This window comes from Trichoderma camerunense (genome assembly GCF_050948025.1).
Source record: "Trichoderma camerunense strain CBS 138272 chromosome Unknown V8C40scaffold_1, whole genome shotgun sequence".
NCBI lineage: Eukaryota > Fungi > Ascomycota > Sordariomycetes > Hypocreales > Hypocreaceae > Trichoderma > Trichoderma camerunense.
Genome location: NW_028145369.1, coordinates 3242221 through 3258611, shown reverse-complemented (window position 1 = coordinate 3258611; position 16391 = coordinate 3242221). Strand labels below are relative to the sequence as shown.

The following is a 16391-nucleotide window of genomic DNA, read 5'->3' as shown; positions in this document are numbered from 1 at the left end:
TCAAATAACTGCTCTCTGTAAGGCCAAGAACCCTCTAATACTTCTCTTTAATTAAATGTAGCGAGGTATACTGCATTAAACCAATGGCCCAGGCGCGTTTTCGAGTACTGTTTCTTTATTGTAGATTTGTTTGCCAATTGGATGGGTATTATACTCCTTATTTACCTACCATAGTGAAACCTATTGAGGTCCGGTACCGTGCCTTCGGGTGGCCCGTTCCGAAATCTCGAGCCTTTGCCGGCACCGTGCCCATAGACTGGCAGGATGCCAAGAGGTGCTAAATGGAGGAATTGAATATGGTAAAACTTAAAGTACAGTACTGTAATTTATCTATCTACTTATACTACTATAGCAAGGTAACCTGCGACACCTATTTCGCCTTCTATTGTATCGGTGTTTTATAGAGGGGTTTGCCGTTATAAATATTAAGTTACATATAGATGTACATGTAGTATAACAACTTGGCCTCTAGCCTAGTTATCCAGCGTAATAATATATTTGCAGCATCATTCCCACTTCCAATCGGAAAACACTCTTCTCCCCAAGGAACGACGTCTTCAAACGTCCAGAGCCTCCTTGAACTGAATCTCGATTACAGCACTCAAGATGAGAGCACTTCTGCTCTTTCTCGGTATTGGTACCGTGGTCACTTCACACCCAACGGCAGAACCAGCACTCGTGACTCGAGAGGAGGTCCAGCAAGCAAAGTTTGCCAAAGTTGCCATTGCTTTGCAACCAGATGGCCGCGAACTCCTCGAGCAAACTCTCGAGCAAGTCTCTGACCCCTCCAGCCAGCAATACGGGAAGTACCTCAGCGGTGAAGAAGCCAAAGCTCTGCTCCGTCCTCGGCAAATCTCTACCGATACCGTCAAGGGATGGCTGCTAAAAGCTGGTATTGCTGCTGCTGATATTGAGAGCGATGGACAATTCATCCATGCCGAGATCAAGGTTGAACAAGCTCAATCTTTGCTGGGCTCCGGCTACAACTCGACTCTGGGTTCACAGACAATCCCGGTTTCTTCTCTGCCAGAGGAGGTTGGCACCCATGTCACGACCATCCAGTATGCTCCGATACCTGTACAAGCGTTATATCCCATCGACAATTTACCTGTCGCAAGCCCGGACCCCAAGCAGAACCAGACAGAGATTCCCACTGATTTGGCAGCATGCAATTCGACAATCACCCCCGGCTGCTTGAGAAAGTTGTATCATGTCGGTGATTATCGTGCGCAGCCTGAGACAAGCAGTCTCTTTGGCATAGTCGGTTTCGTAGGAGTAAGTCATATCAGCTTGAACACTCTACCATGTTATAATAGAGAGACTAACATTTTGATATTAGCAATCGGCTCAGTTTGATCAAATCACCAAATTCCTCAACGACTATGCACCCTATGCAGCCAACGCCAGCTTCTCCGTCGAATCTGTCAACGGAGGGTTAAACCACCAGGGAAACGATACCTCGCAAGGGGAGGCAAACGCAGACATGGAGTACGCTATTTCGCTGGGTTACAACATACCGGTACGCTTTTACGCAACTGGTGGTGATAACCACGACATTGTTCCGGACCTGGAGTAAGTTTTGCTTCCTTTCGTGACTGCCCAACTTCCACCTCAAAGGGAGGCACTGACAAATACAACCATAGCCTAAATGATACAAAGAGCGAATCGCTCGAGCCATATCTTGAATTTGCCCGCCATCTCCTAGATCTCGACGATGACCAGCTACCAAGTGTGGTATCCATCTCTTACGGCGCCAACGAGCAACTGTTCCCCAAGGCGTACGCCCAGCAAGTGTGTGACATTTTTGGACAGCTTGGTACCCGTGGCGTCTCCATTGTCGTATCTTCTGGCGACATCGGTCCCGGTCTGTCATGCCAGTCGAACGACGGCACGAAAAAGCCAAAGTTTATGCCGTCGTTTCCCGCAACGTGCCCCTATGTGACGAGTGTCGGGGGCACTTACGAGATCGGCCCCGAAATAGCAGCTAATTTCTCGTCGGGTGGCTTTTCCGATTATTTCGATCGCCCGAAATGGCAGGATGAGACTGTTGGGAAGTACCTCGAGTTGCATGGAGAGGAGTGGAAGGACTACTACAATCCTACTGGGAGAGGGTTCCCAGATGTGGCAGCCCAGGGGGTAAACTTTCAGTCTTGGAGTCATGGAAATGAGAGCGCATTCACCGGAACAAGGTATGTTTTTCTCTCTCTCTTTTATACGCCACGCGCTTGGGTTGACTGACATGGCATACAGTGTGTCTGCGCCAGCATTCGCAGCTCTCATCGCCCTGCTCAATGATCATCGACACGGGGAAGGGCTGCCTTCTATGGGATTCTTGAACCCTTGGATCTACAGTATTTGCAATGAAGCATTTACAGAGTACGTAGGATCTGGGCTTCCTTTGAACTTGCTCATAATACTTTGGAGTATGCTAACCCGAGAGTGACAGCATTACGAAGTCCAAGTCACTGGGCTGTGACGGCATCAGCATGTCAGGTGCTGAATCGCCTGTGATACCCAATGCAGGCTGGAGCGCCGTACCGGGATGGGATCCAGTGACGGGATTGGGCACGCCGTTGTTTGACAAATTATTGAATCTGTCATGCGTGTGAGAGACGGCTAGATGAGAGAATATTTAGTTGGAGAGAGCTGTTTGTAGTTCCATACCGTTTTATACGGGGTGCCTACCTAGGGTGTATGCCGGTAGTTCAGACCAATAGGGGAAGTTGATTCACTTCGACCGTAAGTTCCTCACAGCAAATCTAAGGCCCCCGCAGCCGTGTTTCTAATGTGCTTTTTCTTCTTCAAGCTTGTTTTATTGGCTTGTTTTTCTGGCGGGTTCTCAGCCTTTTGGGCCTCTCAATTTCACAGCATTTTTAACCTCTCCCGGGGCGCCTTGTCCACCGGATGGCATCGGGGGTTACGCATAACTAGGCTAAAGATGGAGCCTCGAAAGGGTTTAGAAGGCTGTGAAAACGGCAACAGAGTGGCAACAATAAAAGTAGTTGCAATGTGTATTGGAGGACTAAAGATGCTGTGAAATAAGTCAATGGCTGAGTTTGGGATGGCGTGCAGTAGGAGGGAAGCGGGGCGTGTGATGAAGCCCTCGGGTGAGGTTAAAAATGCTGTGAAAACTCGTAAAATACAGAGTGGTTTGGTCACGGGGTTAGACACTTATGAAAATAGATCGTCTTTTACTGATTGGACAAGAAACATGAGGTGCATTATCTCAAAACGCCATGACAAGACTCGTATACTCCGTGCAGAGAGGACGCTAATAATAGTCAATTCCATCATCACTACCACTGAACGTAGAAACTACAGAACTCAAAGCTCCTGGGAAAAGCGAGTCCTTACGAGGCAATCCATTCATGCGTCATTCTACCAACTGCATATTTATATAAGCTACACATAGACTCACATCTGTTCATATAGACTTATAGGTACTTCAATAGCGGTACATACTATAAAAGACATTACCTCTGCATCCTGTTGACGCTGGAACTCTATGAAGTCACCGGGGTGGCGGGATGGTATCTGAAATATACCGTTTTATTGACAATAAATCCCAGTCGTTTTGCTTTTGTTTGTAGGCCATTTATCATCTTTGTGATAATATTGACATTCTAATATGCTACAGGTAGCCACTCTCTGGCACTATCGCTACTTTCTTCTCATAAGTTCTTGTCTCTATATTCCTCTACCTTCGTAGATGGTATCTATCCCTATTTCTATATTTCTCTAGTATCTCTTAATATCTCTATTTTCCTCCAGTATCTGCTGTTATAGCTACATCCCTCTGGTATCTGGCGCTATCACCAAGGTAGCCTGCATCTTCTAGTCACAACAAGCAAGCCACATCTCCCGTTGACTTTGACCAAACCCTAAGCTTTCAATCACGAGACGCCACTTGCAAAGGTTCAACTTCGCAAGGCTTTTTTATTTCTTCTATTCCGCCTATATAAACTACTTCTCCCCCGGGCGAATCTACGCCTCAGTCTTCTACCATTCTTTTTCGATCTTTAACCTATCGACTAAAATCCCGAGTATAAAAAGCCATCATGGATTCCCCGCCACCCGAGGATAACATACTTGAGCTAATGTCAAATCTCGACAAGACCCAATTGGAGAAGCTTTGGAAGCTTCGTAAGTTGACGAGTCTTAACGAGGACCAAGTACAGGAGCTGCAGAGGCTGCACTACCTCTTAGAACTCGGACGTCTCATCGACCTAGCCAAGAAAGCACCTTACAACATCCATGATCTAGTATGCGACAGACTCGACACACAGCCCGTTGATGATTATGTGACTGATTTCGAGATCCGGCGCGGCATTTTTTACCGAATCACACGTGTTGCGTGCTGGTCGGCACGCGGCGGGATTAATGCAGCGCTATTTGCAGTCCTCATGGTGGCCCCGGTGCATGTTTTACAGTCGAAACTTGCTGCGTTGGAGGATAGCTACTATGGTCGCAAAAACCAGACTGAAGTCGATGAGATGCTTTCTCAATGGCAAATCACGAGTGTAAACGGCATCCAAGCATGTATGTCTCCTTGTCGAAATCTTGGCCAATAGTAAACTTCGTCAAGGATTATTTACTAAACCTATGCTCTTTAGTTGTTAATAAAGGAGGCTCTCAAAAAGGAGCGTCGGCGGCGGCACCATTAATGGCAAATAGTCAACCGATCATTCTTCAACCAGCGCCGACTACTCCATCACCAAATCATACGCGAATGTCCGAGGCAGTGAAGCTTGTGAGTGTCCAGACCGCCGATTGTTGACATCTAATCTTACTAACAATCATCAGTGCAAGCGGCGAGACAACAATAGATGCTGTTTCACCGGTATGACCGACCCACACCAAGCTTATATTTTACCATTCGACGGAACAGAAAATACGACTATGATAACGGATATGCTCGAGATGTTTTGGGACGCAGATACAGGGACGCAACTTGTTCCGTTGATCAGGGACCGTAACGTTATGGAATCTCCTCAAAACCTAATCTCCATGAATGGTCAACTTCATACCTGGTTCGATGACTGCAAAATGGCGCTCAAACCCATAGGAGAGACAGCAAACGGCGTTGTAGTTCAATTTCACTGGCTCAGGGAGGGCAATTACAAGCTCGACTCTGCCGAAGCGAATTTCGCCACTTTCACGACGCAAAGTGGCATTAATCAAGGTAAATCTTGGGGATACAAAATTGCTCATCGAAGAAGCGGTTTGATGCTTGATACAGGCCAAACTTTTACCTTAGAGTCAGATAACCTGGCTCATAGACCTAATTTCCAGCTCCTCAAGATGTCATGGGATCTCCGTCGTGTTGCTGCAATATGTGGCGCTGCTGTTGGAGAACCCTGGGAGGAGTCGGATGATGAGAAATACATGGATTACTATAGCGAGGACGAGACTTGTTCCTCTTTTTCGGAAGAGAACAACTATCCTGAGGTGTTGCGGTGGAGAGAAGAGGTTGAGGGTGGGATCGAGATTGAAACTGATGTCAAGACTGAAGCTGATGTCGAGATTGAAACTGATGTCAAGATTGAAACTGATGTCGAGATTGAAACTGACGTCGAGATGGAGACGGACGAAGATGGACAGCCTGGTGACGATTTTGAAGGGCCTTCTTTGGAACAGGGAACTATTCCGGATCAGCAGGTCATGGCGAGATTAAAAATGCCGTGTGCAGACTAGAGTAGCAGATACTAGAGCAATGTAGAGACATGAACAGATACTAGAGTAATATAGCTATAGTAGCAGGCACTAGAAGAAAATAGCGATAGTAGAAGATACTAGAGATAGTAGTAAAATAGTAAATACTACTTGGGTAATAAGAAGGTAGTGATCTAGTCAGAGTAGCCGTAGTAGAAGACACTTGAACAAGTTTTAATTTATAAGGTCGTGTTAGATTGGAAATTAACCACCGTTGTCTCTCTATTAGTATTGTATATACTTTTCTTCCTCCATCTTTTTTGGAATCTATATGCAGTCTCATCCCTGTCTATTTGCCATGGAAAAGTGCCTGCAATTGCCTACCTATTCCTTACCCCGCGGTGTGGTCTGGAGGAGGGTTAAAGTTGCTGTGAAATATGCGAGTTGGTCACCGCTGCTGCGCATTTGCAAGGATTCTGGATGTGCTATGGTCTTATTGGTCTTGTCCGTCTTGTCCCGCACAAGTAACTGCCGCCGCCACGAAGCTATGAATAGGCTGAAAACAGTCTCGGGGGGGCCTAAAAATGCTGTGAAAGACACGATTACTGGCTGGTTTGGCTTCCTTCTCATGATCATTGGCTGGTTTGGTTTTGTTTTTCATCAGTTTGGACCCGCGAAAGGGTTAAAACTCATACCACGGGGCTAGGTAGCTTTCTTCATATCTTGTGTCTCTGGAGTACCTACCTCGTAGGTAGGTGCTTCGTATATACCGCCATGGAATTGCAAACAGACATCTCCATCCCAAGTAGGCTAGGTGAACACACCTAAGGCTCTTAGAGAGCGTAAAATTGCTGTGAAAGAGGACCGTGGTGCAGGACGCGAGCCGCAGACCGTCAGTCACGTCCACCTTGTACACATATACACGTCGGTGTGAACTACCAAATACAACCTAGGGGGGGAGCCTTACAAGGCCTCGGGTGAGGTTAAAAATGCTGTGAAAAAAAAGTGCATTAGTTTTTATGCACGTGACAGTTCACACGTGAACCTATAGACAGGCTAGAGATCTTCGAAGCCTCGAGGGAGGTTGAAAATGCTGTGAAGTATACCGCATGAAAGGTAGTGGTGGCGTGGCTCGGCCACATTCCCGACCAGGAGTTTCCTCCCATCTCGTCTCCCGAGATATCAACTCACAAGAATCAACAATCTACATCCAAGTACAGTATAGAAACGGCGTCACTCCATCTAAACACAATGCCCAAATTACATACAATCACAATCACAATCACAATTCAAAAAGTAGAAGTAGTATCTTTGCCATGGCATCTAGTGTTGAATTGCCGTCTAACAAAAAAAAGGAGATTTGCAGCCCTTAAGCCGCCCCTTCTAAATATACATGTTCTAGTCTCTATAAGAAGACAAAAACAATAAAAAACAAAAATCTATCATCGCCCGCACGCTGATTTCATGAGCGTAAAAACAGTTAATGCTGCGCGGACATCCCTTCTTGTTTCCGTTCTCAGAAAACAAATGATGTAGTCGTTCCCCCATTTTTGTCTAAAGCAGAAAAAAAAAATCTTGGTATCTCCTCCACTCCAAAAAGCAAGGATAGTGTAGAGGATATATGAGAAAACACAAACGAAATAAAAGCCGAATTAACCCTGGCCATCCTTTTTCTTCCTCGTCTTCTTTTTCTTTCTCGCCGTGATGGCCCCCTCTCTTCTCATTTCTTTGTTCGTGCCTCTTCCCAATTTTTGTGTGTAACCTTGACGCCGCGCCATAAAAACAAAGCAGATAGAAAAAGAGAAATGTATGCCGCCGCCGTGTCTTTCCCAAACAAAGGAGAGAGGATGATAAAAACACAAGTTTGGTCGTTATAGTGGAGATGGGTTGTTGTTTTGTTGTTTGTTTGGGTTTGTCATGTTGGAGGCATTTTGGAGCAGGATGAAGCTCATGCAATTTACATGAGCTGCTGCTGCAGCCTCTCCTTCTCTTCAGCAAAGACGATGCGGCTCATCTCGAGAACCCGCTCAAAGCCCTCGCGGCCCTTGACGGCGTTCTCCTTGAAGCGCGTGCACAGCGAGTCCTCGATGCCGTTCTTGATGCGCTGCCAGCCGCCGCACAGGGCGGTGATGCGGGCGCTCTGGATGAACTGCGTCTGGTGGTCGCTCAGGGGCTTGTAGACGACCTCCTCTTGCACGCGGACCAGGTTGCTCCACGTCAGGTTCTGGCTGACCATTGTGACCGTCTTGCTCTGCGGGTCGACGTAGCTGGCCTCGTAGACGAAGCTCTCCTCCATGTTGCCGCCCAGCAGCGACTTGATCCAGTCGGGGGCGGCCTGCTTGCATGTGATGAGGCGCTCGGTGCGCAGGACGCCGGTCTCGGGGTCGACTCGTCGCGAGAGCGTGTCGACGGCGATGACGTGCTCAGACTTGTTGTTCCATGGGCCGTACTTGCGCCAGTTGGCCGTTGACACTTCGTCCCAAGAGTAGTCGTAGGTGACTTGGTTTGAAAAGACCTTCATTGCTTCGTTTTCGTGTGTCGGTGTATGTATGGGGGAAGCAAATGAGCGAAGGGGGAAGGAAAAGGAGGGAAAAGGGTGTTTGTTGGTTTATATCAAGAAAAAGCTCCGATGCAGGTGGCGGGTCGCGGATGGCAAAGATAAAACCAATCAATGTCGTCAATGTTATCTAGGCTAGGGCAGTGATCAACCGCGTGCGTGCCTGACGCTGTGACTCGTCTCAGCGATGTCCGATCGAGTGTGGTCCAGTGGAGTAAATGAAAGAACGCTGCCGTCTATTAAAAGAAAAAAAGGGATCAGGATCTTCGTTGTACAGTATGACTCTTGCAAATGATCAAGAAACGAAACGATCCGGGGGCGGGAATTCGCAATTATATGGAGGCCGGGGTTAAGAGAAAAAAAAAAATCTAGTCAGCCGTGAGGGTTCGTGCGGGTTTTTTCCTCAGGAGCAGCTTCGCATGTGAACGGGCTTAGAAGAGGAGCTTCGGCATCGGAGCAAGCGACCTCGCCGGAAAAAGTCTTTTTTTCTTCGCATTGAGGCTTCTCCCTCTTCCACGGACTTAGTCATCTTGGCTATCGAGGAGGCTATTCCGCAAGAGGGAGCATCCAGCACGCATCAGGTTAGGCCCGCTGCAGCCGAGCGAGAAATCCTCGGGACGGTGGAAGACGGAAGTGGATCTGATTGGACTTCGGCGGTGCGGGAATCGGCAAGAAAGGGCAAGAACAAAGCAAAAATACGGTATGCATGGGAGGGGCAACAAAGAGGGCAGCTACGGTCCGGTGATGGCGGTCGGTCCTGCGGTTCTACGCTCTCGGCTCGATAAAGGCAGAACTTGGCAGAGAAATTCTTGTGGCGAGCAAACGGCAGTACCGCAACAAGGCGGTGGCGACGCCGGCGACGATCGTCATCGAGAGCCGCTCATTGGGTCAGAATTATGGAAACATGCCAACTTTTTGGATTCTTGGTGTTCGATTGATTATCCATGGATTTTCCTTTGTTTAAGCCTTATGGGCATCCCACGATCCCGGGGAAGGCCGCTTCGATCTGATGCGGAGAAGCATGGCCTTGCCCTACTCAGCCGCATCCTCGGGTTCTTCAATTGCACCCCGCAGATATCAACCGACAACCGCCATTGAGTACCAAGAGCAGTATTGAAGCTGAATAATCATAGCACTCAGTCATGTAGCAGTATCTTTGACTTATTCTTTGTTTCTTTTTTCTTATGTCTCTACTGTACTATATCCGTAGGTAGCTTAGTACGAGGTAGGTAGGTACCTTATCTGAGGTCCTTCAACAGGTAGCAGCAACAATAGCAACAGCAACAGTAACACGTTTAGTAATGCCGCTACTACTACGACCACTACTACCGTGACTTATCTCTTGTCTCCCTCGGCTGACTATCAAGAATGTCGTATTCCAGAATCCATCTTGACTCTAGTAGTCTTCTCCGCGGCTGATGACCTCCTTCACGGTGGGTCGGATAAGTATAGTCTGCAGACAGCGTGTTAGTCTCCTGCATGATCCAACGTCAGAACAAGGACAACTTACGTGCTCATACTGAGCGGTGTACGAGCCCTTCTTATCACACAAGGGCGGGTACGCCTCGACAATATCGTTTTGCACCAGGCTGTTGAGCTATAAGCGAGCAAACAAACGTCAGCATCAAAGATTCTCAGCCGGACATAAAAATACTCCTCAATAAGGGGCACCATCACTTACACCCAATAGGTACTTCTCCTGGCCAAGGCGGTCGAGGTATCGTCGGCAGAAGGGCAGCGTTCCAAAGTTTTTGTTAATCACATTCAGGAGCGCCTTGGCCGAGCTGAGGCGGAGGTCGACGTGCTGCACATCGCCAACCTTTGCGTAGTGCGACACCTCGCCGTCGTCACGCACGTATCCGTTGCCCGTGCTGCCAAATGTCTCAATGGCAAACACGTCGCCCTCCTCCATCTTGGTCTGATCGTTACTCTTAACAATGGGGACGGCCTTTGTGCCGTGAATGCTGTACGGCAGGATGGTGTGCCCCGTCAGGTTGCGGATACTCTTGACAGGGTACGTCGTGCCGTCAATCTCGACCTCGTAGCTCTCCATGACCTCCTGAATGACACCACCAATTTCGCCCACGCGAGCATCAATGCCTGCTTCGCGCACACCGGCGTTGGTAGCGGCCCTGACTGCTGCGAGCAGGGGGTCGTACTTGGGCTCGAAAGCCATGGTGAATGCAGAGTCGACAATCTTTCCGTTGACGTGAACGCCAAAGTCCACCTTCATGACATCATTCTGCTGCAGCACCATCTTGTTGCCCGCATTGGGAGTGTAGTGAGCGGCACAGTGGTTCAAGCTGAGGCCGCAAGGAAAGCCCATACCGGCGATGTGGGCATCTCCCTCCTCCAGGCCCGCGTGGCCCGTAAGAGCACGCACACTATCCTCAATGGTCTCGGCAATCTCGGTCAGGGTCTGGCCGGGCTTGATGACCTTTTGCGCATACTGTCGCACTTGACGGTGCACCTCAGCAGCCTCTCGGTAGTCGGCCAAAAACTCGCTGTTGAGATTGTCGAGGTGGCGCTTCTCCTCGTTGGTGGTTCGGTAGGCGTTGTCGTTCACGTACTCGACCTCCTCGCCCTTGGGAAACGTCTTGTTAGGGAACAGTTGGCTGACCATTACCCGCGGAGGCTCGGTCTGGCTGGTGGGAGCCTTCTTCTTCTTCTTGGGCTTTCTCTTCTTCTTCTTCTTGGCAGCTCCGGTGGTGGAGGGTTCTTCTGCCTCATCTTCGGAGTCTTCTCCGTCGTGAGCGTCTTCGGCATGGCCGTTGGCCGAGTTCCCAGCTTGGCCAGCCGGCTGGGTTCCTTCGGCCACTGGAGTTTTGCACACGGTCAGCATATACCGAGATTGCTTTAGTATGTAGGTTCTCACCTTTCAGCTCCTTGAGAGCTTCAGTGGGGATTTGGGCTGCCATCTTGGCCAACTTGCGTTGTGTCGTGTGCGAGGTTTCCAAGCGATCAAATTTTGGCAGAGGGTTCTGCAGCGACTAAACCCCGCCATGGGTGCTGACAAAATTGTGTACACTAATCGACAGTCACTCATACCGCCTTTTTGTATGGGAGAGTGACCAACCTTTTATGTCATAAATTTTTGACAAGGGGTGGATGACATCAATGCTTTACTTGTCGCACGTCTGAAAGCTTAGCAATGTAAAAGAGCCGTATATATCCGCAATGGCATACTCTCGGTATCGCAGCGTTCAAAATACATGCAAATTCGCCTATTTATCAAAATACGAGTGTCATTTCTCTACATCTATATAAGCGGGAATAACTCATTTCGTCAAAAATACAAATTCCATCCATGATTCGTCTAACAATTAATTTGTACATGCGGAATTTCAGTGGAGAGACGTGGGGTTTGCTTCAATCAGCGGGGCGACACCGGATCTCATTCAGCGGTCGATCAGGCATCAAACGAAGAGCTTTCAACTTCAAGCGGAAGCCGTGAAAAGCTTCCGATATTTCACAACTCCAGATAGATGAGTTCCGGGAGATAACATGGAGCCTCAAGTGCAGAAGTTGCTGGACAAGGTCTGGAAGAAGTTCCAGGAAACACCTCAAGACAAACGCCTGTGTAAGCCACCCACACATCCACATACCGTCCTCTTCTTATAAGGCATCACGGCCACCGATACAGAAGCCTTTCACGCTGTTCTTGTAGAATTTCAGAAGCCAGAATCTTCAATTACACTAACGCTTCTTCAATGCAGTAATAGGAATAGGCGGCATCCCAGGCTCAGGCACGTATCCCAAACTCCCATCAAACCTCTCACTCTCACCCTCACCTCCCTACTAACAAAACTCCCCAGGCAAAACAACACTCGCCCACATCATCACAGACAAAATCAACGCCCTCTCCCTCAAAAATGACCCCTCGTCTCCTCCACCAGCGGCCTTCGTCCCCATGGACGGCTTCCACCTCACCCGCGCCGCCCTCTCCGCCATGCCCGACCCAGTCACCGCCCACGCCCGTCGCGGCGCCCCATTCACTTTCGACGCCCCCAAGTATCTCGCCCTCGTACAGTCTTTAAGAGAACCCATTTCGCCTACTGTAACGATATTTGCGCCGTCATTTGATCACGCTGTGAAGGATCCCAAGGAGAACGACATTGCAGTACTGCCAACTCATCGAATTGTTGTCTTGGAAGGGCTGTACCTGACGTTGGATAAGGACGTGTGGCGTGATGCAGGGGCTTTGTTCGATGAGCTGTGGTTCGTCGAGGTGGACTTTGAGGTGGCGAGGAAGAGGCTGAGGGAGAGGCATGTACGAGCGGGCATTGTGAAGACTGTGGAAGAAGGCGATAAGAGGGCAATGGAGAATGATTTGGTAAATGGGAGGGAGATTATAGACTGCAGGTTGCAGGTTCACGAGTTGGTTCAGAGTAGAGAAGATGGAAGCTGGGTCCATGAATAGAATATGGAAATTTATATACATAGATCAAAAACCAGACTTTTTTTTAAGAAGACAAGTAGCAACCAGGTTAAAATAACATGCACGCCAAGCGAATATGTAGCAGCTCGCTTCAAAAAGAAAAGGGAAAAGAAAAGACTGAATAGTCGCAAAGAGAAAGGGGAATATTGATGTCCATGCAATCAGCAAAGAAAAGAAAATACCCAAAAAGAAGTGATTCCGAGTAACGAAAAGCGTGCAAAGAGGCAAATATCCAAAACGCTCTCCAACCAACTGCTAACAATTAGTTGTTCTCAGCCGCAACAGGTTCATGAGAGTGCTCAGCACTTTCACGAGCCGCTTGGCTGAGCCTCTTCATCTCAGGGACCATGGTGGCACCCGTGCCCTTTCTCTGCCGCGTAGCTTCTACCCACCTCTTTTCGTCCTTGGGGTCTGGCACATGCGCCTGGCTATCCAGTCCCAGCACCTCCATCAGCTCGGGAATCTCCGCATGGTCCCTCGTAGTCTTCATCCTGTGGCACCACGTAATCTTCTTCTCTTCAGCCCGTTCCTCCTCTTCTCTGGCCTTGCCATTTCCGTTTCCGTTTGCCGGCCTCTCAAACGTTCCAAACTGGGGATGCTGCTCCTCGTGCGGCGTCGTAACCGGCGTCGAAACCTGGAACGGCTCGTAGAGAAACTCGCCGCCCACCTGCCGATGGTCACCAGATTTCAGCGCCAGGCCCTTGGGCACTTGTTTCAGCCCCTGGACGATGCTGTCGAAGATCCCCCTTGATGTGCTCTTCTTTGCATATGCTGGTTTATCTCCCATGTTGAGCGTCTTAACCATGCCCAGGGCATCGAATAGCGATCGAGTCGGGTCCGTGTATATGGGGAACTGGCAGCCCGTCTCTTTGGCATACATGTCGATCAGGGCGGGGTCGCCGCATCCGACGACGGTGATGAAGGTGCTGATGGGGAGTCGCAGAAGAGAATCTGGGGTTATGTGCTCGGACAAGGTGCGGAGGTATTCCTGGCAGTTCTAGAGCTAGGTGTTAGCTATGCTGTCCCAAGTAGAGCTAGAGTAGCAGTAAGAAACAGAAAGACATACGCCGCAGAAAAAGTGCCGGATAAAGATGACGAGCACTCGTCTGGCCTTGTTGTTACCCATATACAGGCTTTTGAACGTCCTCGACTTGCCATGGCGGTCCAGAACGATGTAGTCCTCAATCATCTTCTGGACATTGGCAGATGGCAGCTCGTTGTTCGTCGACAGCTCGCCATCAAAGTCCTGCGGCTGGGTCTTGTCGATGTCGATGGAAGCCGGCTTGGACCGTCTATGAGACGACGCCTTTTCCGACAGTGCATGGTGTTCTTCGTGTCCTTGAGAAACATCGTCGCTTTCTCTGGGCGGATTTTGGTGCTCGATGTCCTTGAGGATGCCCGTAAACGAGTGTGGCGGGGGACCAGTTGGGTCAGCCATTTCGACAGACGAAAGCTGTTGCTGTGGTGGGATGTAGAGGAAGGAGAAGAGTTGGTGATATAAGTAGCTGTAGCTAAAGAGCAATAAATGCCACACACAAAGCAAGATGAATCAGAGAGAGAAACAAAGACGGGTGCAGCCAGCTATGATGATATATCCATCACGTCCCCGATGCAATCGGACTTCAAAGCCAGGGGCGCCTGGAGCTCCATCTGACGCTAACGCAACCTGAACCTTGGAAACTGTCGTCCCGGGCCTGGGAACCAAGTTACTCCGTCCGGTCGTCGTCCTCTTCTTGCGCTGCGCCACGGCGGACCAATGCTTTTTTTCAGGGTCCCCATGCGGTGCGGTGACATGAGCGCTGGTGCTGATGACACGAATCGCCTTGCTGCCATTGGAAGTGCCAACCTGCTGGACGATATCAATGGATGGTTCCATTTCTTAGAGTTGCCGGCGTTCGGATTGATTGGGGTGCGGCGGTCGGTACCAAGCACAAAGCCTCAAAGGGGACTTTTCAGTGGGCGCCAATCGGCTCCGGGGCTCCTCAGGTTCTGGGACCAGCGGCCTGCGGAAGCATCCAATGGTAGCGCTTGGTTCGGTGAATCTGCGCCCGGATGCGTGGATGACAAAGTCCAACCTGCGTACCTGTACCTGTACCTGTGCCCTTTCTGTGCCTGAGTTGTACCGTTACAGCACGGAGCATCCAGTATTAGTAACGCCTCTGTGGCTGGGACTGGACCCATGCAGCTCTCTTGAATCTCACATGCATCCATTCTTCAATATCACAGAGGCTACTGTACCCAAAATACTCTAATCCAAACCCCAGATCCCAAGCGACGTCCTAAGCCCCAGACTCTCCACCGCGGCTGTGCTCGTTTCGTCGTTTCAAATTCCGTCAATCACTGTATTATCAATCCTAAATCTGCAAGTCAAACGCAGTGACAGCGCCAGCTTATATCCGTAAAGTGGTTTGCCGCAAAGGTGGATCCATCCATCACAAGTTTCATCATTCTTGGCTCTCATCTTTGCATCCACCTCGTCGACATCGCCATCTTCACCGTTTAGCCCACCATGTCCGACGCAGACGAAAACGACCTCTTCAACATCCAAATCTCCGACTCAGAAGATGACAAGGCGGAGAAAAAGTCTAAGCGTACCGGCCAGTCAGAGGATGACTTCAAGGCAGTGAAAAACACATATCATGCCAAGGTGGAGAATGGCAATGTAAGGCACTCACAAGACGCTTCTTGGATAAAAAACATGGATTAACCGGTGCCATTATCTAGATTTACCAAACACTTTCCCTCCCATTGGGGCCTGATGCCAACAAGCAGCATGTCCAGGAAGTCATCCATGCCGCAGAAGAGCTCTACTTCTTCCGCCGCTATCAGCAGGTCGTCGATCTCGTATCAAAGGTCCTCGATCTGGAAGGCGACAAAGGTGGCTTGGATGAGGAGTCGAGAGAGCTGCTCTCCATGTATCAGTCAAGATGTAGGCAAAAAATGAAGCAAAACGATTAAACCAACCCTTTTATCAACACAGCCACTCAGCAACACCCCCTTCACGCCTGTGATTTTTGGCCACACATGCAATTAATCTCGTATCGTCCTACACAGCCCATTTGTCGGGCCTATTCATTACATTCAATGGATCTCTATCAACCATCCTAGAGATGTGCCTAAGCCTTGGTCCAAATAGATGGGCAATCCATTTTGATCCTTTCAATATTCATCACACACACACCAAAAAATCTCACTATTAGCCACGATTACCAATCCCTCAATAATACCTCAAAAAGCTTTCCCCAATCCATCACGTCTTTGCAGACACCGGCCCTCAGAAACTAGCAAAGGCACCCTTGTTTGCGACAACCTTGTCGCTCATCGCCCATCGGGAAGAGCTCAAGCCTTTTGGGCTAGGCTTAGGCTTTTGGCTGATGAAGATAGGTGCTGTAGGCTTAAGAGGAGTTGTTGCTTCTTTCTTCACAGCCACACACACAGTCGTCGTGGTCGGGGCTGAACAGGCTATGAAAGCAGGATCAGTAATCTTATCCATCTCTGCTACTCTCTGGCATGACATACCGCCTGGAGTGGCCCATCGAGACGTCGCAAGTCCACCTGGAGCTTTCAAGTCAGATTTCGTGGCTCCCCTTGATGCCTTGGAGGCAGAGTTCAACGGTTCGGTTGGCGCCTTTGGGGCAGGGCTTGAGACATCAGTTGTTACCTTCGCTGTGGAACTTGGGAGTTCAGCTCTCGAGGTAGATTGCGAGGGTATGCTTGGTTCCTTCAAGCCAGAATTAGAAGGGC

The 16391-nt window shown here is 49.3% G+C and overlaps 7 protein-coding genes across 7 annotated transcripts; 4 read left to right on the top strand and 3 right to left on the bottom strand.

Annotated features, from left to right (window-relative positions):
- Window positions 1-606: 606 nt before the first annotated feature.
- Window positions 607-2609, top strand: V8C40DRAFT_279579 (S53 family peptidase; the record flags this gene model as incomplete). Its single annotated transcript, XM_083221254.1, has 5 exons — window positions 607-1275; window positions 1340-1572; window positions 1644-2189; window positions 2251-2376; window positions 2447-2609. 5 exons carry the CDS (start codon window positions 607-609, stop codon window positions 2607-2609), a joined length of 1737 nt encoding a protein of 578 aa, XP_083079686.1.
- Window positions 2610-3888: 1279 nt separating this feature from the next.
- V8C40DRAFT_279577 (uncharacterized protein) lies at window positions 3889-5726 on the top strand. Its single transcript, XM_083221253.1, has 3 exons — window positions 3889-4539; window positions 4614-4750; window positions 4804-5726. Exons 1-3 carry the CDS (start codon window positions 4059-4061, stop codon window positions 5692-5694), a joined length of 1509 nt encoding a protein of 502 aa, XP_083079685.1. The 5' UTR covers window positions 3889-4058; the 3' UTR covers window positions 5695-5726.
- Window positions 5727-6962: 1236 nt separating this feature from the next.
- Window positions 6963-8719, bottom strand: V8C40DRAFT_231401 (PRELI-like family-domain-containing protein). Its single transcript, XM_083212917.1, has one exon. The coding sequence runs from the start codon at window positions 8171-8173 to the stop codon at window positions 7610-7612; it is 564 nt and encodes a 187-aa protein (XP_083079684.1). The 5' UTR covers window positions 8174-8719; the 3' UTR covers window positions 6963-7609.
- A 412-nt stretch (window positions 8720-9131) lies between these two features.
- V8C40DRAFT_231398 (methionine aminopeptidase) lies at window positions 9132-11232 on the bottom strand. Its single transcript, XM_083212916.1, has 4 exons — window positions 11085-11232; window positions 9891-11026; window positions 9720-9806; window positions 9132-9662 (listed from the first exon to the last, which is right to left on the bottom strand). The coding sequence occupies exons 1-4, from the start codon at window positions 11125-11127 to the stop codon at window positions 9606-9608; spliced, it is 1323 nt and encodes a 440-aa protein (XP_083079683.1). The 5' UTR covers window positions 11128-11232; the 3' UTR covers window positions 9132-9605.
- Window positions 11233-11382: 150 nt separating this feature from the next.
- On the top strand, window positions 11383-12769 carry V8C40DRAFT_19657 (P-loop containing nucleoside triphosphate hydrolase protein). The gene is made up of 3 exons (XM_083211920.1): window positions 11383-11789; window positions 11926-11955; window positions 12025-12769. The coding sequence occupies exons 1-3, from the start codon at window positions 11714-11716 to the stop codon at window positions 12627-12629; spliced, it is 711 nt and encodes a 236-aa protein (XP_083079682.1). The 5' UTR covers window positions 11383-11713; the 3' UTR covers window positions 12630-12769.
- V8C40DRAFT_231393 (AhpC/TSA antioxidant enzyme-domain-containing protein) lies at window positions 12599-14537 on the bottom strand. The gene is made up of 2 exons (XM_083212915.1): window positions 13714-14537; window positions 12599-13644 (listed from the first exon to the last, which is right to left on the bottom strand). Exons 1-2 carry the CDS (start codon window positions 14083-14085, stop codon window positions 12910-12912), a joined length of 1107 nt encoding a protein of 368 aa, XP_083079681.1. The 5' UTR covers window positions 14086-14537; the 3' UTR covers window positions 12599-12909.
- Window positions 14538-15043: 506 nt separating this feature from the next.
- On the top strand, window positions 15044-15881 carry V8C40DRAFT_19641 (uncharacterized protein). The gene is made up of 2 exons (XM_083211917.1): window positions 15044-15309; window positions 15372-15881. The coding sequence occupies exons 1-2, from the start codon at window positions 15157-15159 to the stop codon at window positions 15603-15605; spliced, it is 387 nt and encodes a 128-aa protein (XP_083079680.1). The 5' UTR covers window positions 15044-15156; the 3' UTR covers window positions 15606-15881.
- The last annotated feature ends 510 nt before the right edge of the window (window positions 15882-16391 follow it).